Genomic DNA, 26,516 nt, shown 5'->3' with positions numbered 1-26,516 from the left:
TTTGTTGCAAACCAGAATATCCTTTTATCAATGGCATTAAGTTGTAAAAAGTTTTACGTAAGGAATGCAATGAAGCCATATATTGAATTGAACCTTTATCGGGTGTTCTTAATCACACCTACAATTTATTTACGTAACGGATTCCTGATAGAATTACGATTTTATTGTCCGTTTGTACCTTGCTATAATACTTGGTCATCTATTTCAGTGAAAAGACTAACAAGCTTTCTGATTTTATCAAAGATTTGTCCTCTGTATTTTTTGTGCCATCTTGAATCTATTTCTATTTATGAGAGAAAAAAGTAAATTAATAATCCACACTCCCTTTCCTAATCCTGTCTGTTTATACTTGAAAATAAACACAGTGTAACCATATCCAGGCCGGTGGTAACTAAATAATTTCAGACCAGTCGGGAAACCTCCGGAATAATAGCATAGACTTAGTAATTTAATATTGCTAGTAAACTAAATACAATGCCCCTTCTAGATAAATCACATTTTTACCTCTACATTACAAAACCTGTCGTGTTGAACGTAGACTGCGTGTCTGCAGTTGTCAGAGCTAATCTATTTACAGCAAACGCTGACTTTATAAACATTGTAATAGTATCACTAACTGCACAGGATTATGCTAAGTATGTTTGCTTCCATGTTGCAAAATAAGCAAATTATCAACTGTATCTTAATAATCTTACTAATATTATAAATGTGAAAGTTTAGATGGATGGTTTTTTGTTAGTAGGTATGTCCACAACTTTTCAACGGATCTTGATAGAATTTAGCTCGTAAAACATAGTCTGAAAGACCGCATACGCTACTATTTTTCTTTTTAATTCCGTGTGGACGAAGTCGCGGGTGATAGCTAGTTATATAACCGTAACCACGTTATATATAACGTAACCAAATGTTACTAATAATGCGATTTAACCTCACGTATCCGCTGTTGAGCTTGTTTTTTTCTAAGGCAGCGATTGCAATGATTCTAACACTATTATAATCGTTTTATGACATTGCTATGATTTATGTCGCGTTGCATTTATGTGTAGTCGATAAATAGAAACAATAATAATAACAATTTACCTTTCTTAGAAGATATGATTAGCCAGTTTCAACAATTGATTCAACCAATACATTTGGGTAATTTTACACAGATATTATTACGAATATTTATTTTTGGATTTTACATACTTTTTCTTTAGAATATATTTCCAAAGTTTTATTAAAAATCTGTCCTACGGCTTAGGAACATAAAAGCATAATAATTCATATTTATAAAGTGATTTTCCATTGCTCCAACAGTCATATAAAACATATTGAGATCTATATGTCCAATACTGTTTGAAAACATGTGTGTCAGCAGGGAAAACCTACTGTATAGATGAACACATGGAGGCTTAACCTGGTCTTACTTTCATAATGTGATTTAACTAATATCTGTGCGATTGGTATTATCGGCTTACTGTAGATTAACAAAACTAATTCTTTGAATGAATTCTTTAATCCAATATATGTAACTATCACTCTGCAGGTCAGGGGTCTTGAACATTTTAGGATTACTGGAGAATTGTACGTTTTATGTCCAAATGACCACATTAATGTCTACCAAATTGTTAACTGATGAACACACATATTTGTACAAATTATATACTGTACTAAACAGATGTAAATTTGAAACAGCTAAAGTATAAGTTAAATGACGTAAATAAAATAATTCAGAAATCTACTTTATATATCATATAATATTTAATCTAAAAAAATAATGAGTAAGATAGTTAAACTTTTAATTATTTACGAACTGTAAAAAAAGCTTAAAAATAACGAATAATTAAGAATGGTTGAAATGATTCTATGCTATTTCGAATTAAAATGTGCTCAAACATTTTTAAACGACTTCAAAAATTATCAGGTTATTTAAATAATAAGTCAATCATTCGTGCTTAAAATAAATTTCGTGACGTCACATTACACTTTATAAAGCCGCAACATTTCATCATGTAGGAGTCATTTTAAATTGCAATCGTACACAGCTGACCACAGCGCGACACGTTATTTAAATCCTTCAAATGAATATCGACAATAAATCTGCAACAAAACTGATATTTTAATATGTATTGTGACCACGATACGGAAATTACTTTGGATGTTATAACCACAGCTTGCTCCACTGTTAATGATAATTTTGATTGGACGCCGTTATAATTATATAAATTAATACAAAGGAAAAACCAGAAGAAAAGTTCAATTTATTTTTAATTCTCAATTTTATTTATTTTACAAAAAATATAACTATATATATTTTTTTTATAACAGAAGGGGTGAAACGAGCAGCGGGAACACCGAGCTGTTCAACGACGCCCATGGACATCAGCAATACCAGAGGAACCGCAGATGCGTTGCCGGCCTTTGAGGTGGTGATAGGCTCGCTTCTTGGAGGACCCTAAGTCGTAGCGGTTTGGAAATACCGCCGAGGACAAACCATTCCACAACGCTGCTGTGCGAATGCGTGTAAATATTTGTGTATTGGTCGCGTTCAATATGGCTGGTTGTGAAAAGCCCGAAAAGGTTTGTGATCTATGAAATATGATGCTTATTATTTGAAAAATTAAAAAACATACAAAATAAAATGTTTTTATGTTGCATTAATATTTTTTCCTTAGATACATATAAAATATTCTATTAGAGCAGTGCATGAAAAGTGAAGGTAATAAAAAATTACAAAGTCTAACATTCTTTTTCAATTTAAAAATTCTCTCTGAAATTTAGTCAGACAGGAGCGTAAAAAATGCATGAGTCGCTTCACTAAGACTGTCTTATGACGCCTCTGTACAATTTTAATAAAAACTCTAGGGTAATCTAAATACGTCAGTTTATGAGAGTAACTTATTGTTTTTTTGAAAAACCGATACCTTTTTTTACAAGAAAACTCTTCATCTTGTTCTATCTCTACATATTTCTATCTTGTATTCTATGATAGTAGAGTTAACTTTGTAAATTACTTTCACTTCGCTCTATTCTTAAAATTTTATCTACTAATATTGAAACTCACATGTTTGCATAGTTTTGTTTCTTATAAACATTTTCGAACTCTCTCGAACTCAAACACATGTAACATTAGGTAATCTTAATTTACAATATTACTTAATTTTATCACTAAAATTTCTTATAAATAAAATATTGTAATTTGGTGAAATTTGATGTTCATTTGTTTATTTAACGATTCGATTATTCGTTTAATCGAAACAAGGTTTATGGCGATTAGTAATATGAGGTAATTTTCGGAAGCATTTTGATACTGTAACATAGTACCAAGAAATGTTATAATATAAATTTTCTCACAAGTCGAAATTGCATGCGAATAGAAATAATATAACAATTTCGCAAAGGCGCGCTGCAATCTATCATAGCCGTGCAGATGATGTATTGGAAACATGTTGTTTCGATGTTGAAATTCATTTTAACAAGTTTATAAATAAATTGAAAACAATACAAAAACCCTTGTAAATATTACCAAGTTTGATTTAAGAAACATTAAGAAGTTTTATAAAAATAAATTCCAGCTTGATACCTTCACGCGTTCATGAGAAAAAGGGTCTTGACAGACAGACGGACGGACAATAAAGTGATCATATAAGGGTTCTGTTTTTTTCCTTTCAAGGTGCGTAACCCTAAAATTAATTAATCAAAACTAAATCTAAATTCTAAGAGCATCGGTGGCTCAGTGGTTAAAGCACTTGACTTGTAATCTGCAGGTCCTTTGTTCGAATCCCGCCATGTAACAATTTCTTTCGATTTACATACGTACATTTATCCGACGTTCTTACAGTAAAGGAAAACATCGTAATGCAACCTTAACATATCTGCGAAGAAATTCAAAGATATGTGTGAAGTCAACCAACCCGCATTGGACCAACGTGGTTGACTATGGCCTAGTCACCCCTCGGTGGGGACGTATAGTGGGCTGATGATGATGAAATCTAAATTGTACAAATGTTATCATTTAGTAATAAATTTTATTATTAGTGCATTAAAAATCATCATAAAACTTAACAAACGTAACAATAGCTTACCTGACTCGGATTTAGGTCGACAAAAAACCTAGATACATTACCATTTGTTGCAGAGAAAACAACGAAGAATATAATAATATTATGGTAGAATGTATTCTTTATGTGTATATTTATGTGTTATACTAACTGCCCGCGACTTTGTCCACGCGGAATTAAAACAAATCTAGTAATAAAGATAGCCTGTCACACGTAGATAGTATTATTTCCCAATCGTAAAAGATTTTTTCAAAATTCGTTCGATATTTTCGAAATCTATTTAATACGAACAAACAAATCTTTCCTCATCATAATATAAGTATAGAAGTTATAGAAAGTAAAATACGTTCATAAAATAAATTTCCGCGTTATAAAAATTATAAAATATGAAAATTAGATTTGCATTTTGCGTAGCATATGGAACAATAATAAAATATTCACGTTTCATATTTTCATGGTTTTCATTATCGCTTAAAATTAAATTAGAAAGAAGGTTCTTTCTGTTAATTTTCTTTATCCTAATTTGTTCTCATATTAAAACCGTAGTATGTGAATGTTGGGTTTTTTACTACACCAGGATAGGCTTTATAGCTCGTATTTTTTAATTCGTTTGTTATATTTTATAATTTTAAATGCGGCTTAAAGAATCTTTATTCGCTCGCTTGCCGCAATGCACCAGCGCCCAAAATTCGCATTATTTCGGTAGTGTATTTAAAAAGCTTTGCCGAAGATCTGCTAGAATATTATTTCTAAATTATTAAAAGTAAATTTAACCTGACATATATTTTATTTCTGTCTTACTTTGTTAAAAACTGCCTGTTTGTATGGATATGACACAATAGGCATATAACCATGTCTATCAAAATCTTGCAGCCTCTCTAAGCTAAGGATTTGCAACTTAATCGTATTAGTTAACTTATGTAAGCAAACTCGTGTATTATCTTTATTTACTACGAATAATATTAACTTAGAGACTAAGTTATTTTGTATATAAGTGTATTTTTTTAATGCAACAATAATTAGAATTGTTAAATTACAAACTCTACTCTTCTGGTGAAATTAGAATTAAACTTCCAATTCTATGTTTAAATTATACAAAGCGCTTTATTAGCATCATGTAACACATTGTCAATGCGAAATTCGGCTATTATTGCGGGATAATCTGGTATTAGTACACGAAACAATATACACGAGTACAACCGAGTACAATCTAACTTTAACGTTGAAACATATTCTGTAAACACACTTGTCGGAGTGGTCACGAATTGAAAATCAACTGCTCGTAGTCATGCGATACTTTAAAAATGGAAAATGGTTCGCGAATCGATTCTTACGTACAGGAATACTTATATAATGATCATATTTTAACACTTTAAAGAGTAATGCTTAAATTTAAACGTTATAATATCGAAAAGGATTGCATGAATGGAGACATAATTAAGGAGTGAATTGAAATGTAAAAAGATCGATCTGGTGGATGAAAACATGCTGAGCCGACTCTATTATGAGTGAGATATCCTTATCCAGGCGATCCGATATGAGTGGGACATTCTTACTTAAGGTGATAATAACGAATCTCAGTATCTCTTAGTTTGAGATTCAAATTTTTATTTTTATTTTTTAAATTTCACGGTACAAGAATTGCTGGTGAAATTATTGCATATGGCCTTACACCGGAGAGTGTTGAATGTTTTTTTTATATCATAAGTTGGCAAACGAGCGAGCGGCCACCTGAAATCGCCGAAATAGCGAAGTGACCGTTGTCCATAGACATACGCAATTGCATAGCATTGCCTACCTTTAATCGACGGAGGAGGGATGCACAAAAAGAAAATATTTTCCTTTCCCATGCATCCTGTCATCCGGAAAGTCCACTTCCACTTCCCATCCTTAGAAAACATCTAACATCCTAAGAAAAAGGGTGGGAAGCAAAGAGGACTAAATTAGGCCTCCGGAACGCACACTCATCAGACGAAACGCGGAATTGCTTCCACTCACGCCTGTCTTCAGAATGCCTGTATAATAGAAAGTTAACGTTGTGTAGACCATACAGTATGTTTCTTTAACTTAGCTGGCGTACAACTAAATGGCAAGAAACTTGTACTACGTAAATGGCTGAAAGTATATATTGTTATTTAATGAAACAAAAATAGCAAAGATAATCAAAAGGTAATTGATAAAATTAAAGTGTATGCGTCGCGCAAAAGCAATTAGAGTCCAGTTAACGATTTCCATCTGACCCAATGTTTGCTATTAACTTGACACAAGCAATTTATCTGTTGGCAACATTTTAGTCCTTTCAGCCGTACGGTGTAATCCAATTTGCGTGTGCCGGCACGCGTGGGACGCAAATCACGCGACTCTATTCACGATTTACACAAACCAGACGATTCGATTGTCTTTTTTTAAATAATACACGCTACGCACTTTTTGTATAACGAAAGTTCGCAATTGCCATTTTCAGCCATCCAAATAGGTAAAGAACAGAATAAAATAATGAGAAAGTCAATAAAAAATGTAGATTGCTTGAATCATCTAAACCTCTTTATATTTATTAAGGTTTTGGCGCAACTAGGATCTTTATTAATCGTCTATTATCTTGTGAGTAGTCAGTAAAATTAGTATTATTATATTCTTTTCAGCCAGTATTTTTTTTAACTAAAAACATTAAATATGTAATATGCATCAGAACCTTTGGTTTCAGTCTTGCACGGAATAAATAAAACAAAATACAATTAAACATATTTAATTTATTTTTAAAACAGCTGTACATTATAGTACAATAAAGGCCTTGAATATACTTAAAATAAATTTCAAATTTTAATTTTCAATAATAAACAAACACGTAATGACATATACTTCGTAATTTCAAATCTTAATTGAATAAAAGAACAAAATAATATCACAGATCTTAGCATGACAAACAACTTTTAGGTTGAAAAATACAATCTTTAAAATGAAAAAACATGACATAGCAAAACATTTTAAGAACGATATTAATTAGATACATAAATTTATTTACTTACAATATAATCTTAATCTGATTAATTTTTAAAATAACATTTATACATTCGATTCTTTTGTAATATAAACTATATATTACCGAATCAAAGTAAAAGTAAATAACGAATTAATTTATATTATACATCGACATATGTACCTCTACATACCAAATACGGCAGTATTCCTCATCCTAGTATTGACAGCAAGATTATTTGAAATTATTTACACCTATGAAATATTGTTTTTTACTAACGCCTTGATGAAGCTTATTACTGTTTCGATTACCTTAAATTACTTAGAAATATCAAAAGCCACCTATTTACAATAGGCCAATAATACAATAGCTGACAAATAAGGGGCGGATTTAAAAAAAAAATTGATAAATCTTATTCAATAATGAAAATACTTTCGTTTATAACACCTTATATATTTTTTAGAATTTATGAACAATTTTTATAGTTGAAACATAAAGCTAAAATATAAGAGATATTCCCGAAATTCCAGGATATTAGAATTAAAATATATATGTACTCTAATAATCATATAATATATTATACAAGCTATGTACATATACATAGATTAAATTGTGTTTAATCTATGTATATACGGCAATAACCAGACAAAATATCTAACTTTATCCATACCTAAGTAGATGAGTCCATTTTAATTTTCTAACAAATCAGTGCAGCATTTCGAAGTAACATATTTACATATTAAATGCCTATTAAAAAATCAGATTATTTGAAACTAGCGATTGAAATTGACTTCGTTTGCACAAAAAAAAATTATTTACTCCCACAATCATCAGCTACTTTCCAATAAAAGTCCTGTGAAAATCGGTCCAGCCGTTTCACATGTTTACGAGAAAAATACGCGTGTTTGCAGAAATCAGATATTCAAAAAAAATTGGGTTTTCTTTACAAGCAAACACATCATATTCACGAATTATGTTTTTTTTTATATTTCAAACATATATACCAATTTTATTATAAGTATTAATCACCAAGTGTTTACACTGAAGAAACAATTATACAAAAACATATCAAATTTTTTTCAAAGACAATGAAAAACACGACCATATGTTTTGTAATGAAAACGTATGGTAAAAATGTACATCGACAAAGTATTACTAATTGATTTTCTTAAAACAAAAAAATTACACAATGATGAATAAAAAATTTAAAAAATGAGAAAATTACAAATTTAAATGATAATAAATTATTCATAAAAATTATGAATCATTAAATACGGTTCTTATAAATTACAATTATTTCATTAATTTGTGACCAATTGAATATTGTCATTATGCTCCACGGGAATCATTGCTTCGATAAATTTTTGTTTATCCTACATTTTAAAATATTTACAGTCTCCACAAATTGCCTTAAAAATTAATTAATTTGAAAATTTGAAAAATTATCTATAAAATTTGTCTGCTATTATTTCTGTCTTCAACCGGTTTGAGTAAACGTAATTTTTCACCAACTGGTAACCTGGTTAAGATATAAGAACTTAATCATCATGTCTTTGTGACGTACAAAACTACGTAAACGTACGTAACGTTTTGTTAAATTATAAATTTCCATTTTGAATGGTAAAATTTTTTGAATTTTTTAAAAGTAATTGTTTTGAATCTAACTATGTCAATAAGCTTCAGAGGCCTACCATAACTCGATTTCGTACTTACCTAGACCGTTTTTTTCTTCTGACTGTATCTGCAGGTGTCGCTTCGATGCAAAGTACAATCAACCGCGTACTACACGAATATCTAAAATAAAAGTCGACAATCAAACAATATTTTTTACACTGATACAGAAAAAGTGTTGTAACAAAATTGATATTAAGGTACGCGTCCATTGGCGCTTTCCGAACTCACCGCAAGCACTGCCCGCAACGGGTTTTTAGCTTGCTTTGTATGATTTTATCTGGTCAAGGTTGCGGGAGTGCACTGGTTGCGGGCGGCACAGGACCGGGCATTGTGGCAATTGATGGGGGAGGCCTACATCCAGCAGTGGATAAATCTAGGCTGATTATGATGATGATGATGTATGATTTTATATAGCGCAGCATCCATCATCCGTGCCGTCTGCATCACACCAAGACAAAGCAAATCCGTTTAATCCGTGCAAGCGATGCGTCTGGACTGTTCCAATGGAGGCTTACATTATAAAGAAACTTACGTCTCTTGGTCTAAAAGTTTGTTTGAATGTAATGATGAAGCTAATCCAAATTTATCAGTGCTACTGCTATGCCATGCATCACAGTATGCGTCCATTGCGGGTTCCCCATTAGGTCCTGCACCATGCCATACCGCTTTTGTTGGCCTACAAATAATTTTTATGTAAAATATTTTTTTGTTGTTGAAATCAATTTTTAAAATTAAAAAAGTACATTTTTCAATTACCAGTTCGGATCAACTAGAACATTTTTTCCACTGAAGCTGAAAATTCTCGGAGCGTGTGCAAAAAGTGCACCCGATCCATCAAACATTTCACCCCATGAGTTGAACAAAACGTCGCCTCGTGTATTTACTACAGGTATTTCTCGGTCCACCCAACTCACTATAGAGTCAATAGTTTGCACTCTGCAAAAAACTGTAAAGTTACTACGAAAATACTTTTACATGTTTTTTTTTAAATTTAATTTAATAGTTCTACACCATAGAATTGCACGTTGATGTGGTCTTTAAATACGGAAGATGAGATTTTTTTTTATTCTATGCTTAATAACAAAAGAAACAAAATCATACCTGGAAGATATGAACGCTCCGAAAGTGCCTTCAAGACCTGCTCTTTGAGCTTGTCTACGGCATTCATAGTTAGTACTGCTGACACCGTGCATGTCTCCCGTGTGCGGTTCATTTAACGCGGCTAGGCGTAACTAAAAGTAATTACACTCAAACATAATGTAGGTCCTAAAAACCGTAGGAAGAAAACACATAATACATTGGTAAGTCAATCGCACCGTTTGAACTATTTATAAATCGCCAGTTACATTTTCCGACCGACATTTTATAAAATCCAGCGCGCCAACTCCAAGTAAGTGGAATAAAGACAAGGAGATGGTGATGGTGATCCCTAATATTAATTAATTTGTGTAAAATGAAAATAATTTTTTTTACGCGCTTACAAGTAACATGCTTACCACTGGACCTTCCCCTGCGGGATTTTTATGGTGCACAAGACTCGAAGTTTCCAAAATATTCTGCAGCGGAGTTCTAGTCGGAGTACCGTTAGAAGAAGATTGTATTGCCAAAAGTGATCCCATCTACAATACCAATGTAATATTAAAATAGCAAATACAACTCTGGTAAGGATGTATAAAAATTGACAACAAAGCCAGATAACAATTTTATAAACAGTAGAGATTTCTTAAGATACGTAACGGGACAAAACAATGCTAATCATAGTAATTAATATTTTCTCGTAAATGAAATTAAAAATTCAAACAACGATCTAAAAAAATTAAAGGTTATCAAAATTAATTTAGATATAACTGTTATATAAAGACATATTTCTAAATAAGAATATACTAGCATATTTAGATATTTGTCTTTGCTCACCGCGACATATTGCCAGCCGTTGTTGACACGAACAAGCAGCGCTTGCTCCTGGATAATATACGCCAAAGTACCTCGAGGACAGGCTATGCCGAGCTAACAACACAATATTAACATTCTCTATTCTCTAAGTCATAAATTTTTTTAACTATTTCTATGTTAATATTTTGATAAGTTCAAACTTTGATAGATATCAAACAATATTAATAATTGTTGAATTAATAAATTAAAATTTAATGTAATTTCTTTACTAATATGTAGTTATTGTCCAGTGATATATGAACGATATACGAACGATAAGTGCACTAAGGAACAAACCGCGTGACTCCATATAAAAGATGCCTTCAGAGGCTCGAGTCGCGCGGCTAGATTCTAAGTATAAATTGTGTTTTCATAATTATTATTAGCCTGAAAAAAAATCAATCTAGCAAGATCTTATTTATTTGGATGAGATGTAATAAATGAAAAGCTTACTTTTATTAAAGATTCAGTCGTCTTGAATAGAATGGTACCGACAATTGCTTTTCCTTCTTCATCGTCATCAAAGTCCATGTCGTCCTCCAAATTATCTGTCGGGTCTCTTAAACCTATTATAAAATTCATTAATTCTCTAATAACATCAATTGTACATTCTCTCGATTATTGTGTGTCAATGGGAAATTATAAAACCTCGGTAATCATATCATAATGTTGGGAATCAAGAAGTTTAATTTGTTTTAATAAATCTTAAGGTGCCAAATCAGTAAGCGGCCGCCTTAATAGCGAAGCGATCACTGCCAGTAGACATTAGCAGTTATAGATGCGTTGCCTACCTTTAATTTACCGAAGAAGGGACGCATAAACGAGGCTACTTCCTCGTTCTATGCGTCCCCTCCTCCTTCAAATCCGTTTCCCCTTTCCATCCTTTCCTTATAAGATAAGGTTGGCCGGCCTTTTAATTTTTGGGGGTTAGTGTTATGGAAATAATCATTAGCTCTATAAAATGCTATAGCAAGAAGAGACCGGCCTTAAAAATAAAGAAAAACGTACACATTAAATTATCAAATTAAACAATTCTATTTCCGCGGTGTTGATACAGCAAATGTACCATTATTGAGAAATAATTTATTCCTTAGTAGAACACGAAATTGATTTAATTATAGACTAATTAATATAATTAAGAGGTATGTTCTGTACGTGGCGTACAAATTGATGGCAATTATCGTCTGAATTAACCCAATTGCAAATTGTTTTCGGGTATTGACATTAATTTTATTTTTTTCGAAAGTAATTATGACATAGAACATACTAAATATTGAGCATCTCATATTATTAAAGGAAAGTGACCTTCACTGGTTGAGTTGAGAACAACGTTCGCCATTTATTAACTGAATGTACCCGGACTAGGCTATTTAGGACTATCGCGATATCCTTACATAGGTCACTAAATCTAAACAAAATCGATATTGGGCTTTCAATTTACTGTTATCTCAACCTTGCAGCCAAGAGGCGAAGAGTTTGTTTAGATTTATTTAATGAGATAGTGTATGATATATTTATAACGGTAACATTCTAAATAAATAAGAGAGAGTATAAAAATATAGCAAAAGAAGTAGTTACTTTAAACAGTTTATATTATGACACTAAAAGCACTAAACTTGGAGATAAAGGACTAAGGTACAACCAGGATTAAAAATAAACTAAATGGAACTCACCATAAAGCTCTTGACGATTCTGCGTCAGGTGATTTAAGCTTCTTAGTATTTGCAATGCGTCCCGTTGTTTGCCTTAATTTAAAACATAAAATAATTGAAACCTCTAAACACTTTTCTGTATATCAAATTTTTATGAAGGTGTCTAATTGAATTTTTATTTTATTATGGTTAAATAAAAACATACCCGGGTTTGGTACACGGCGGTTAGTTCCTGGGTTATCGGTTAACGTATCTGGCGGTTCGTTGATATAACCAGGTCCGGGCGCACCAGGTGGACCGGGTGGTCCAGGAGGTCCAGGCGCTGATATGTACTGGATATTTGTCGCTGGCGTTCCAGGAGGTCCCGGAGGACCTCTGGGACCTTCTCTGCCGGGTACTCCGGGCGTTCCATCATCCCCTCGATCGCCCTTTTCTCCTTTAACCTTGATAGGTAACAAAAAGTTAATATCTTATACTATTAGGTAAAAATTAGTTTATGAAAAAGTGTTAGGTACCTTTTCTAAATCAAATCCAGAATCACCTTTTTCACCTTTAGGACCTTGGGGACCTGGCTGACCAGTAGCTCCTGGAGGGCCCTAAAATGAGGACAAAAACATAAACTTGTTGACACACTTTGATCTGTATGTAATCAAGCGACAATTTTATCTTATGTCTTACTGTCCATCCTGGCAGTCCAATGTCTCCTGATACTCCATTAGTGCCTGGAATTCCTGGAGGGCCAGGAAGTCCTGGTGGACCTCGAATTCCTGGGGATCCCGGGTGACCGCGTTTTCCTCTTGGACCAGGTTCACCTTTATCACCCTAGTACATAAAAAAAATAGTCGCAATTATGAATAATGTAAAGATTCCACTGTGTCTGTGTTTACTATTGGAGTAGATACCTTTGTCATTATAACGGCTTCATCCCTTGATATAGCAACTGGTCCAGGCGCTCCCGTTTCACCTTTATCTCCTTTAGGTCCACTATTACCCTGTACTCCTTGAGTCCCAGGTAAACCAGATGGACCAATATCACCACGCTCACCTGGCTTACCATCATTGCCCGGGAATCCTTGAGGACCTTCTATACCTCTTACGCCTTTTTCACCCTAAAATACCAAATTTTACGGGAGTTATTATTGACGGCTGTAGATTTTCTGTCGACCCCAGTTAAAAAATCGGCTTATTAAAATTAATATTATTTCATAATCATTCATGCAATTTTTCTTAATTACGCTAAAGTAACAGAGTTAAGGTGTTATTTATCATAAAATACTAATTTAGTCTAACTACCGCTGACAGGTAATTACCTTTTCTCCTCGTTCTCCTTTTTCCCCTTTTCCCCCTTTTGCAAGGGAAGTAACGTCACGCAGCCCTGAGAATAATATTTAATTATACATGTTATTTTTTCGAAATATATCAATGGAGTTTAAGGCAAAACTACTTTTAACGTGTACACTGAAAGAACAAATCCCTACTGTACATTTCACGGACATGTTAAATATTAAGTAGGAAACCGTGAGTAATTTATATTCAGTAAACGTTATGGAAAACATATACAAGTCGAGTTATTAGAGGTTTTAAGGTAAACGAGCATGTTATTACGTATGCCGTAAGAAAAGGTTTCAGTAATATTAGAAATGAAAATACTGCTACAATTAGTAAATGTCAAACAGATAAAGTTTGTTATGAAATATTAAATAATTTGAAAGTCGCTGACTGAACAAACTTTCGGAAAGTTCTCGTAAGTTGTGGGGAAAGTAATTTTGTGACCGAGCCGGTATTAGTTGGCAGCGATAGTTTAAGTTTTGTGACTTTTTTGCTCTAGTTCACTGCATGATTAAAAAATAATACTTACCCGGGCGAACTAGTCCAGTTCCAATAGAGTTTTCTAATAATGTTGGACTGTACGTAGCGGGTGGGCCCGGTGGACCGCGAGCACCTGTGCAAAGGAGGTTACGTAACTACTATGAAATTAACAGGTAATTTCAATAAATATTTTTCTTCATTTTACTCTTCGAATTATTTAAACCTTTAGTGTTGAGTTTTGGTTTTTAAAAAAAGAAAGATTTTCTCAACCTATTCACATCCTATTCACATATAAAAAAAATGAAACTTTGTTAAAAAAGAAGAAAATAAAGGTTATTTTAAGTTGAGCGCAAATAGTGAGCATAAAATAGTATAGTAGTGGGTTATAAATTTTGATGGTTCAGTTAGTTTGTTACCTTTCTCGCCCTTCTCCGCGGGGCGGCCATGCGGGCCCGGAAGTCCCGGCAAGCCGTCGCGGCCCGCCTGACCCCGCTCGCCTTTGACGCCGTGTGGCCCTCTAGGCCCAACATTACCCTACAAATTAAATTAGTGAACAACATTTTGAACATATCCTTTTTACTTCAAACCTTTAAAGAACGTAATTTTCAAATTAACAAATTGTTTCGAAAGGATTTAATCTATAAATCATTCGTGTTGTTCCTTGAATGTTTCAAGCGTAGAAGCCGTAGGTAAAAGTAAAAGGTATCTTAACTTGACCACCATAAACGAGGAAATCGTTATATCGATATAAGATAAGCATAAAATAATTACATTTTACAATAAGGAAAATAAAAATCTAGTGGTTTAACTCACCCTTTCCCCTTTATCTCCTTTTGATCCATGCAATCCTTTTTCACCCTTATTACCTGGGTAGCCTCTTTCACCTTGAGGACCAGGTAAACCCATTTGCCCTCTATCTCCCGGAGCACCAACAGTTCCGCGATTACTAGACCCGTATAATCCCGTTGATTCCTGTTTAAGTGGAAGCAGCGAATTACAAGGATTTAGGAACATGTGCACAGCTATATAAATATAAAATATACGGAAAAATATAAATAAAAACAGGACATTACGATCAAGTTGCGTAGGGTTCAGAGGATGAAAGTAAATTACATAGGATTACGTCTGGGAGTTGAGGAGAAAATTACCACTTTATTCAAACGAAAAAAAAAACACATCAAGCTCGAAATAATTTACTATTAAAGCCGAAGAGACTGGTCCCGGTGGTCCTGGTGGTCCTGTTGGTCCTTGTGGTCCCGGCATTCCATCCGCTCCCGGATCTCCCTTTGGTCCCGGTTGGCCTTCGATACCCGGTGTGCCTGTTTCTCCTTTTTCACCCTGGTCCCCTTTCAAACCAGTGGGTCCAGGAGGCCCCGGATCCCCCATTTGACCCTGGATAGCAAAATACAGTTAAACAATTACCAAATTTACTAATTAATCGAGATCCCTAAAATCCTGATATTTACTGGTACCCGTAGTAATTCTTTATTTGGCGGAATACAATGTATATATTTAGGAAACGCACCGTTTTTCCTGGCGCTCCTGTAGTACCATCAGATCCCGTCGGCCCCGGGGGACCGGGCGGACCCTTTATTCCAGGTATAGACTCCAAAATGCTTGATATATCATTAGGGGTACATTGACAATATTCTGATAGCGGTAACTGCAATATAAATCAACAATTAAATTGAAAGAAAATGTGTTATCTATTCACAAGGATGTATCAAATATTAATTAAAATTAATTTTATAATATAAGTTGTGACAACCCTAATTCATTGTGTTTGTAAATATATACAAGACAATAGAGCATCACTGTCATTTTGTTGGTCTCATTGTTTTATCCTTCGACTATTTAAGCCTATCTTTCACTGGCGCAACTATGGTAGCTTACTAGCTATTGTAATATATTACAATGATTGATAAGTTGAAGTTGAAAAGCTTAATTAAATTTTTGAACAAATACAAACAATACAAACGTTAGCTTCTGTTGATCTGCCTAGCTTCGCCAGTGTGCCGGAAGCCAGCGGATCTCCATTCACTATTCCATCAGTTGAGCCCTGTTTATACAATGCATCCATTAGGAAGGCAAAGGGTTTGTTCTATTACCTTTTGTCTTATTTACAAAGGATTACTGTTAGTAAATTGTTATTTACATAACACAATTATAAAGATAACTAAAGAGATTTGGAAGAGAAATTGAAATGGACGTGGAAATTTTCGAGATTTAAATTGTCGTGTACAAAATAATTGTAGCTTCGTTTGAGACGGAACATTTATCATGACTAGTATAAATTCATTATATTATAACAGTATTTTGTGTATTTCTTTCCTTGTTAAAACTTTGCAATTGAAAGTATTATCAAAGATATATTTCAATCTGAAACTTTGTATAGGCATTTCTAAATATTACAGATAAACATGACAAAAAAATCTCCTGTAATAAATATTGAAACAGTCAGTCAAATTCTCGTTCAAATTTCCTAAGAATTGTTCCACAGTCGTAGAAATATACGCAATAGTAGTATGATTGTTGTATGTTGAATTAATATGTAAAATGAATTTCTTTACTTACATTTTCATCTCTTTCAACACCTTTTTGTCCAACGAAATCTGTAAATCAATCTTTATTTACAATTCAAATTATTATAACATAATTCTATATGTGCCTTAACTACCATTTATATCTTGTATCGGGATCAACATATTAAATTTTAACAACGCATAACTTTGTTACTACAAAACATCTCAGGAGTTATGCAACATAATATGTGCTTATTAAAATATTAAAATCCTATTTAATTAGACGTGAGAACTTTCGTAGAGTAACTAAAGTATACTCATTTGAGAGTAACTAAATTTGACAGAGCATGAGAGCTTTTAGCTCATTATATTAAAGACTTTATAATAGAGTATAATTAAATAAAAAGAAACTTACAAGGCGATGAGTGTGATATAACTGGCAGTCTATTTTCTTCTGGATTTACCTTTAACAATACAATTAGCATTAAATCAATGTTCTTTTAAGAACAGTTCAAGATTTTTTTTAAATTAAACTAGTGCTTGACCGTGTTTCTGTATAAGTGGCGATGTAATTAATGGAACGTGTCAAGTTATAATACTTTTAAGTTAAATTAAGATTTCAGAATACATATGTAAAGGGAGAAGTAAGTAAGGATCTTATTTACCCATGTTGTTATTTTTATTATTATAATTTTGTTCTAAAAACCTAAAAAAAAAAATAATAAAAAAAACAATAAAACGTCACTGTTTTGCATTGACTTAAAAGAATAATTGTATGAATGAAAGAAAGAACAATAAGCGGGAAAAAAAAAAATTCTACTATAATCAATAGCAAATGACAAACTCTCATCTATCAAAACTTTTCAAATATGTCTGCAATGATATTTTGATATAAAATACGTCTTCGAGCAATTTGGTATACAAAAAACTTAAAAACAAAAAAAAAACAGATCTGAGTGTAATGCAGTCAAGTCACGCCTTACATCCCCGCTGGAACGAGAGGACTCGAAGCAATACAAATAAATAATTCATACAACCGTGTAGATACAGTTGAGTCTATATTGAAGTAATCCGTATTCGAATATTTTGCCAAGTTAAAGAAAGGATCCTAAGTATAAGTGAGTTTGAATTTTATCAATCAAATCAGCTTATAAAAAATAACAAGGTGGTCGTCGATTAGATTACAACTTAGGATATACAGATGTACAAAATTGAATAAAAAAGTTTTCAAATCATCTCCCTGCTCTATTCCCTACGGATCGCCAAAGTCTGTACACTTCTATATATTTATACCGGCCGTCATATCTAAATTTACACCCTAAACTTATTCTCTTTCACCTAATCCAGACATAATTTACTAAAACGAAAGGAAACATGAAGTTTTGCGGTGTTATTGCAAAAGCTCCTGTACACTACCAATGATAGGACGATTAGAATTCTAAGTCAAATCAATTACTAGAAATAGGGTCCTAGGGAGAGGGTCCTAAAGTATAATAAATATAGAGTAATAACAATAATAGTAAACTAAACTATCGGTAAATTGACTGATAGCGAAGAGCTTCGACCAACATATCAAAAAGCACTTTCTAAACAGTTGGATTAAGGGTCCTATACAAAAGGCAGTTATCGTAGAAACCACTGGTTGTTTGAGTCATGGGATTCCGCAGCTGATGGTGCTCTATTTTTAATATAATATATTTTGTATATTTTTTATATGAAATGTACTATATTAAGAATAAGATAAATAAATGTATATGAGGATAAAAAATAGTAAACTAAATAATTACTACACTGATGTTCACATATGTAATTATATTTGTGGTAAACTTGCGTTACTTACAAAAATACGACTACAAAATACTCACAACTGTTTATTATTCAACGTTATATTATTATAGAAACACGTTTAGCTTAATGATTCGAGTCACGGAAGGTTCTTCCTTGGAATCATTAATTACGAATACCAGTTGTCATTAATCATTAATTTTAAGCCGTTACTTCATTTTGATATCATTATAATGGTAATATTTTATTTTATTTTTATAAAACCTTTGGTTCTAATAAATATTTCAGTTCGATATTAAACTAATTACAAAATAATTACAACTAAAAATACAAGAAAATAATAATTCTTATATGAACACGTAAGATATTAAAAACCATATTAAGGGTATTTGATAGTATGAATATTTACCATGTAGCTGAAATGCGTATGCTAAGATGGATGTGTGGCACACCACACTTGTCACAACAAGGAAGGATAAAGTTAAAAATGTGTATATTAGAGGAAGTTTGAAAGTAGCGATAGTGATCGAGAAATTGAGGAGTAAAAGATTAGCGTGGTTTAGACATGTTATGAGGAGGGATGATGATGATATAAGCAAAAAAGTAATGAGATTGAATGTGGATGGCTACAAGGGTAGTCGAAGACCAAAAAAGTATGGAATGACTGTGTGAAAGAGGATATGCGTAAGAAGGGGGTAGACTCGAATATGACGGCTGATAGATATATATGGAGGAGTAGTACATACTGTGCCGACCCTTGATAAGGGCAGGTTGATGATGATGAATATTTACCATAGAAATATACGAAAAAGTTTTAATAATTTATAATCTCAGATTAAATATTAAAATTATTATTATCTTACGTTTTGCGTTAATTAAATGTGGCTCAAGTGAAAAACAGTTGAACTAGATCGTGCCTCGTGTACGAATTACCATCTTTCTGTTTAAAACGCAGATAAAGCTTATCACAAACGGTATCCGAGGACAATTAACTTCATTGTTATAGGATTTGAATTAACATTTCGTTTTCTCTATTTGCTTTTGCTTCTTGGTATGCTAAAATATACATATAATTTATACAAAAAAAAACACAATTTATGTTAAACTTTGGTACTTGTCCCGAGTTTCCATTACGGAAACATTAGTTCGAAGTAACATTGTCATCGTTCATTTTCCTAGGAAAAACTAAATATATTTATGTATCTACGTTTCAAGTATGAACTCTTGGTAAGCAGATCTCGGCACACTTCTTATACATAAATTATTTTATACAAGATTTTACTGCCAATATTCTGATTGAGTATTTTCTCACGATGCCCACAAAACGTAATAAGGTGGTGTATTTCTTTATACCGCAGTCTCACACGTGCCAAGTCATAAAATTAAGTTGTAACACGTAAACAAAATAATTCAAGAAGAAAAACAAGATGCCGGAAAATATATTAATATTCCTTTTTATAGATGTATGATAAAGATTTATATATCATATCTTAAAATCTTATATATAAAATTCTCGTGTCAAAATTTTCGTTCCCATACTCCTCCGAAACGGCTTGACCGATTCTCATGAAATTTTGTGAGCATTTTGAGTAGGTCTGAGAATCGGCCAACTATTTTTAATCCCGCGTGGACGGAGTCGCGGGCGACAGCTAGTATAATATATTTGTATGTTTATTGATAACTATATGATAAAATTTACGAATTAATCTCAACAAACAAGGACGGCGATATAAAGAATACTTACTACAACAATTGGCAGCAATGAAACGATGTGAAATGCAACGAGAGACGGTATTAAAAGAAAGATATTAAAAGAAATATGAAAGAACAATACCATAGAGAATACATCCTACTGACCAGGAAAATAAAGGAAAAAATGTTATCCTAATTAACAGAAGACTGAGAAAAAATGAAGTTTTCATTCCTTCAATATCTATCAGCTAATGAACATAATTCTATTAATTTTAATAGACTACCTGTCGCACTCAGAGTCCTAAATGGCCAATAAAGTTGACCCTAAGTATAGGTTACTACTTAAAGACTTTGAGTACGGCAGTATATGCATCTAATAGAATAAATATATTTTAACTTACAGCTCGATGAGTCACGAAGGACGTCCGTCCTTGGAGTCTTGCACTAATTTTGGCAGGCGTATCTTCATCCTCCCGTTTAGGATCGAACCATCCGAACGCCACACCAACAACCAATACAGCGACTAATATCATCAATGCGAGGAAACAACCGATCGCAGCTTTCGTCGCTTGAGATATAACCATCGCCATATTTAAATCCACTTTGGTCTCATTCCTCACTTAAGTTCTTTCCCCATTTTTCCACTGTTTCGTCTTTTATAACTTTTTAAACAAAAGAAAAACGAATTAAGGTTAATGATAATAGGTCCATCATTTCATCATTGTTCTACGTTTTCACTTATTTGAGATCTAGGTAAAAAATATGATATTTACTAACAGGATTATATAAAAAAACAAATTAAAAATGTTTTTGAAGTCAACTCAACTCTCAAATTGGTAAACATATTTTTTTTATTGAAGCAATTACCAATTGTTTCGTTCTGAAAGTAATATTTATAATTTATGGGTACAATAAAATAACATTTAAGTATCTATTATCAACATACAGTATTAATTGATAATTTAACAAAAAAGTTTGTTCCAAGTCCAAATATTCCGACAATTTTAGCGCGATTTGATTCACTAGTTTTTGCCAGTGGCTAAATACACTTCGTGTGAAAGCCAAGAGAGAAAAGAAAAAAAAATGTTTTTTAATAGTTACATTATTGTATACTAACGTAAAAATCAACAAAAATAAAATAACAAACATTAATACTATTAACTTTTATGAAAATAAAATCAAAATCGATAGTAGACAAGGTAAGGTAAATACAAAGCCTATAACTTGAAAGCGAAGACGTCTTGTCGGAAACAAGTAAGATAATACTTGACAACAGAATACAATGTGAACATAGAACTCAAATATCTATATAAAAACATTATAAGTATTTTAATACTCAGAAATATTTTATTTTTATTACCCGAGCACAGGTTCTACAACATTTGTTAAACAATGTCATTTTAAAATGTAACATTATGCAATAACGTAACATAAAATATCCGTAAACGTATTTATTTTAAACTTTCCTTGATCCCTTTTTAGACCGATGTCAAAGAAACGTGTGGTTCTATTTTAATTAAATTAATTTCTACATTACGAGTATATTTATGCGACAATCGCATGACTCCACAATCAGCATAGCTACTAATGAAAGAAATTAGGAATCGTATTATGACATAAGCAGGTTGGTGAAACTTCAAAAGAATTTACTTCAACAATTCTTTGAAACAATTTCCACATGATAAAAAGCCTTATTAACATAATTATGTTCATAATTATATATCATACGTATAGGTAACAATTTATAGAATCGATAACGAGAAACAAAAAATATATCTTACTTCTAACCTATAATATAAACTCGAATGTATTTATTAATGGATGGATGGACGGTTGTAAGATAGTATCTTCAGAACGGTTGCATAGATCTCGCTGATATTTGGCATAGATGTAGAACATAATCTAGAAGAACACATCTGCTACTAATTAACTTTATTTTAATCTCGCGCGGCCGGAGTAACGTGCGACAGCTAGTAAATATACGTACGATGCCGAGTTTTAGGAGTTGAAAGTATTTCTTGGTATGACGTATCATTGACCCTATTACCATATTACATGTTTACGAATTTACCAGCATAATAATCAATATACAAATTTTATGGTACCAAAATCCGCACCATCAAACATTATGTACAATTTTAATATGACCCAAAAGCGAATTTAACGCACACCTTGCTCCTAACAAATTTACGTTTCCGTAAAATAAACGGCAGATTGTTGAAAATTTTCCAACAACAAATTTTAAGTTAATTAACACAAAACGATGTCTGCATTTTTATTCAGTTGGATAATAAAAACCTGCGTTTAATGATATATTTGGTTTTCTGGTTTAAATTTATAAAACGGTGAAGTGCTTTAACAAATCAAACGTCCATTGATTTATATTATTTAGAGAATATTAATTAAAATAGTTTGCTATTTATAAACTACAATTACTTTTATATTTTTTTAAAAACTAACTAACTCCAAACACCCTTAAAACTATTACATTGAAATCTTGTCAAATAACAATTAAATGTATGAAAAAAATTATAAATTTAATCTATTTCACAAGATATTTATTTATTATGTATTAATTGTTCAACTGTTATATTCCTAAATATTAATTATAAACTCTGACGTCATATTTTAATAGAGGCTGCACAAATGACCGGGTCGCTAAACAATAAGCGTCGGCCTCCAGCCTCGGACGTAGGCAGAGCTTCAGGGTGTTGCTGAAGCGTTTCCGACATTAAACTACTCCACTGTTCACAATACTGTATGAGAAATGCTATCTTAGTTATATATACGTTTTATTTGTTACAATGGTTGGTTAGATATGTTGGAATGTTTAAGATTTGAAATTATATTTAATATTCAAATTATTAATTAATATACGATTAATATTTGGTCAAGACAGGAATTATATTATAATTATTGTTTAAAAAAAATTGGCAATAATTGTATCAAACAATATTATTTTATTATTTGAAATATTTAAGTTTTTCAAGTTAATATCATAATAAAACTTTCTTTTATAATCTTTCTATTATAATGTTTGGTTTAGTTTAAGTATATAGTTTATAGTATTATTTTGGTACTTTAATTAATTAGTCACTTAATAATTAATATAGAGTTAAGTAATTCTTATTGAAATATTCTGACATATTCAGTAAAATAAAATAACACAGTAGTAAAATATGATTTTATAATCATCTCCTCAAGAAAATAGATTATAAGTAAGCAAAAAGATGTAATACCTAATTCATAATGTGCCTTTTTGAAGTTTTAAATTGATTACATTACAATACAAGTACCTGGATGACCGATGATGACGATGAGCTTTGCTCGGTATTTTTTTTTTATTGTGTTTTTTGGAAATTATATTTAAGTACGTATTACTAATAAAATGATGAAATATGAATAATATTTTTTGATCTTACCGATAGAAAAAGTTAAATTTATGTTTAAGTTGATTATCGATAAAACACGAATAAAATGACATTTTCTAAAAATGATTCCTAGCTAGATCGATTTATCGCCCCCGGAACACCCTATATACTAAATTTTATGAAAATCGTTGGAGCCGATTCCGAGATTCCAATTATATATACTCGTATATACAAGAATTGCTCATTTAAAGATATAAAAGTATTAAAAATTGATATAAAACACATTTCATATATCATCAATTCAATGTTCGTCTCAATATTTTCTCTTTCAAACCAGCTTTTGTCCGCAGTATTAGCTATGCAGTTAGTAAATACGCTTCGTTTTCAAACGCAGCATTCCATTGTTCAATAGTTCAACGCAATAATAATAACCGACAATTAACTTTGCTGATCTCGCTTTAACGTTGTAATTGTCACAAAATATAAAACTAGCAAACACATTTTTATATACGTAAATTAAATGAGGAACTACGCTTTTGGTTTATAATATTCAATTGTAGCTAAATTAAGTAGTGTAAATAGTCGGAATTATCGTTGGTTTCTGAGACAAAAATACCTATATAAAACATGTCATCGCTATGAATTGAAGGTACAGAGTTAACAATAAGTTTTTTTCCGGAATTTTGGTTCAGAAACCAACGATTAAAGAATATACTTGCCATTTTATTGGCCAAGTTTTGAGGATTAATATGACTATTTGTTCAAGTAAGATCAAAGCAAAGAAATATAGTTGAGTGACTTTTTTATGTTAAAGAAACTGTTTAAGTTAATTTAATCGATGTAAAAAAAGTAAGAATTGGATTAAATTAAAAATAAACAAAATAAAATTGCACGAAAATTACCGAGTAAAAGTTACCATATACGTGTAGTTAAATATCGATTTAAACTAATAACTTCCTGAAATCTTGCAACAAATCCAATCCAATTTCCTCAACATTATTCCATTTACCTTCGTTTGATTATTTAACCGCACAAAACTATGTACAACTAGCATTATCATTTTTGCTAGATTTCGCAAGTATAGTTTATAAAAGATTACTACTTAGCTGATTGAACTTTTTGTTAGTATACAGCAAACTATCCAGCAAAACGGAAATGATATGTAATTATATATATTTAAATACATAAACACACGTATATAACATAACTTTATGTATGATAAAATTTTTGGTATGATTGAGTTAGAATATTCCTTTTTTTAAGTCTTTATCCGATTCAAATGCGAGTATTAATCATATTTAAGAAAAATTTCAGCATTAAAATATGCGACGAAAGCCGTAAAACTTTTGACTTGATATTACCATATTCGTTAATCTAGTAGATGAAAAAATGTTTCAATCGTATTGAATCGATTTATTTAAAAAAATATTTTTTAATTTTATTTATAAAATTAAAAAAAATAGTAAGATTCTTGCATTTTTACCAGTCTTCAGTAATTCAACACAATAAACATTTATCATTATTTATTATTCAATGAAAGTACACACGAAACTGAAATTCACTGCACTGAAATAAAACTTATCAATTATAATGATACGTTAAGGTTCGTAGCGTTTTGCCGATATAAGGTAGCGCTTTTCAACGATCGCGTAGTAGACGTCCGATTCGCTACGACGCCGCGACGGCACTGGCTACGCGGGTGCTACAATCCGCGGCTACATTTTAGATTATTACTCGTAGCACAGATTCTACAATCAATAGAACATAATTTCCAAAGATATTTATTTAATTGAATTATAAATGAATATTATTTTGGTTGTTTATTGGAAAAAAATAATGAAACTCAATGAAATATATTATTATGTAGTTTACGATAAGAAAGTTACACAATTTACACAACTTAGATACTTGGTTATTCAAAGATCTTAAAACTTTTATTAAAATTGGGTTTTTAATCATCTTCCAAAGAATTCTTTGGTTTACTATAAAATCAAGACAAAATTATTAAAATGAAACTGAAGAAAACATGGAAATGGATAGAAAACATGGATGTCATAATATAAAATCAGTGTTTTGTCTTAGTTTATTTTGAAATAAACTTTGTTTAATAACAAGAGCTAAGGTAGGCAAAATTATTGTAATTTATTTTCAACTATTTATTCGAAGGACTGTTGTAATACTTTTATTCCATTGACTTGTATATATTTAATGATATCAATAAAAAATGCTAGTCTTGTCTTAAGTCAGTTTAACACGAGGACAGATAAGTGAGGTAGAGTAATAGACAGAGTAGTTGTTTGACCTCGCTTTACTTTTAAACCAGTATTGTTCTATCTCGGTGTAGACGCAAAATAATAGTACAACTGCAACGTCAGTTCTACCCTCGTATGAACATAGCATTACGTAGAGACGTTTGAATTTTTAAAACTATAGGCGCATTCGTTGTCTACGTACTAGAATATCTGCACTGAACCAAATTGATCCTTTAAACTTGGAAAATGAAACTTTGGACATTCTGGTATAAAAAAATGACAGTCTTTTTAAGTTTTACGATACACCGCAGAATACTTAATCACGGATCTTTATACGAACAAAAACTCTCAAAAAACTTTTTGATGACAACTTCCCGCTACTGCCTTTGACGAGAATGTCGGCTCTTTCCTGAACACTAATTAATACTTTGGCGTTTTATACATATTTTTCTTTTGTATAGTAAAAATGTTATTTTATTATCATTTCCCCAAAAGATACGATGTTAAAATATTTATATGAAAAGCTGGTGACATTTTTCTTTATTACATGGTTTTATTTATTCAAGGAAAATGTACCGTTTTAATGATTATTTTTTAAACAACCCCAGTAGTTTATTCATTACTAGTAGTTATCCGTGACTTCGTCCGTTAGGAATTAAAAAAAAACACCTTTTTAATTTTTCAAAATAGTTCAGTAGTTTAAGAGCCTATTCAATGGAAACAAACAAACAAAAATCACATGTTTCCTCTTTGTGATATTAGTATAGATAAATAAATGTGAATGACATGTTTATGTAATTTATAACA

At 31.6% G+C, this 26,516-nt stretch overlaps 1 protein-coding gene across 1 annotated transcript; it reads right to left on the bottom strand.

Annotated features, from left to right (window-relative positions):
• Positions 1 to 8,466: 8,466 nt before the first annotated feature.
• LOC106120951 (collagen alpha-1(I) chain) lies at positions 8,467 to 25,127 on the bottom strand. Its single transcript, XM_013316422.1, has 24 exons — positions 24,941 to 25,127; positions 20,488 to 20,748; positions 17,025 to 17,073; positions 16,662 to 16,699; positions 16,066 to 16,146; positions 15,613 to 15,750; positions 15,285 to 15,479; positions 14,901 to 15,059; positions 14,504 to 14,621; positions 14,137 to 14,220; positions 13,589 to 13,653; positions 13,181 to 13,387; positions 12,957 to 13,100; positions 12,794 to 12,874; positions 12,484 to 12,721; positions 12,300 to 12,371; positions 11,080 to 11,192; positions 10,609 to 10,701; positions 10,191 to 10,313; positions 9,796 to 9,926; positions 9,451 to 9,630; positions 9,227 to 9,370; positions 8,734 to 8,814; positions 8,467 to 8,539 (listed from the first exon to the last, which is right to left on the bottom strand). The coding sequence occupies exons 2-24, from the start codon at positions 20,674 to 20,676 to the stop codon at positions 8,467 to 8,469; spliced, it is 2,796 nt and encodes a 931-aa protein (XP_013171876.1). The 5' UTR covers positions 20,677 to 20,748; positions 24,941 to 25,127.
• Between the last annotated feature and the right edge of the window lie 1,389 nt (positions 25,128 to 26,516).

The sequence above is a fragment of the Papilio xuthus genome, unplaced genomic scaffold (genome assembly GCF_000836235.2).
Source record: "Papilio xuthus unplaced genomic scaffold, Pxut_1.1 DF826945.1, whole genome shotgun sequence".
Classification (NCBI taxonomy): Eukaryota; Metazoa; Arthropoda; class Insecta; order Lepidoptera; family Papilionidae; genus Papilio; species Papilio xuthus.
The sequence above is the reverse complement of the archived record's forward strand: the minus strand, read 5'-3'. Positions and strand labels throughout refer to the sequence as shown.

What these genes read in the sequence shown, in the direction of transcription:
- LOC106120951 (XM_013316422.1), bottom strand. Translation starts at nt 20,676, where the DNA reads ATGGCGATGGTTATATCTCAAGCGACGAAAGCTGCGATCGGTTGTTTC. An exon ending in AACTGGACTAGTTCGCCCGG is followed by an intron (nt 13,654 to 14,136) that starts GTAAGTATTATT and finishes TATTATTCTCAG; the next exon opens with GGCTGCGTGACGTTACTTCC. An exon ending in GAATCGTCAAGAGCTTTATG is followed by an intron (nt 11,193 to 12,299) that starts GTGAGTTCCATT and finishes ATTTTATAATAG; the next exon opens with GTTTAAGAGACCCGACAGAT.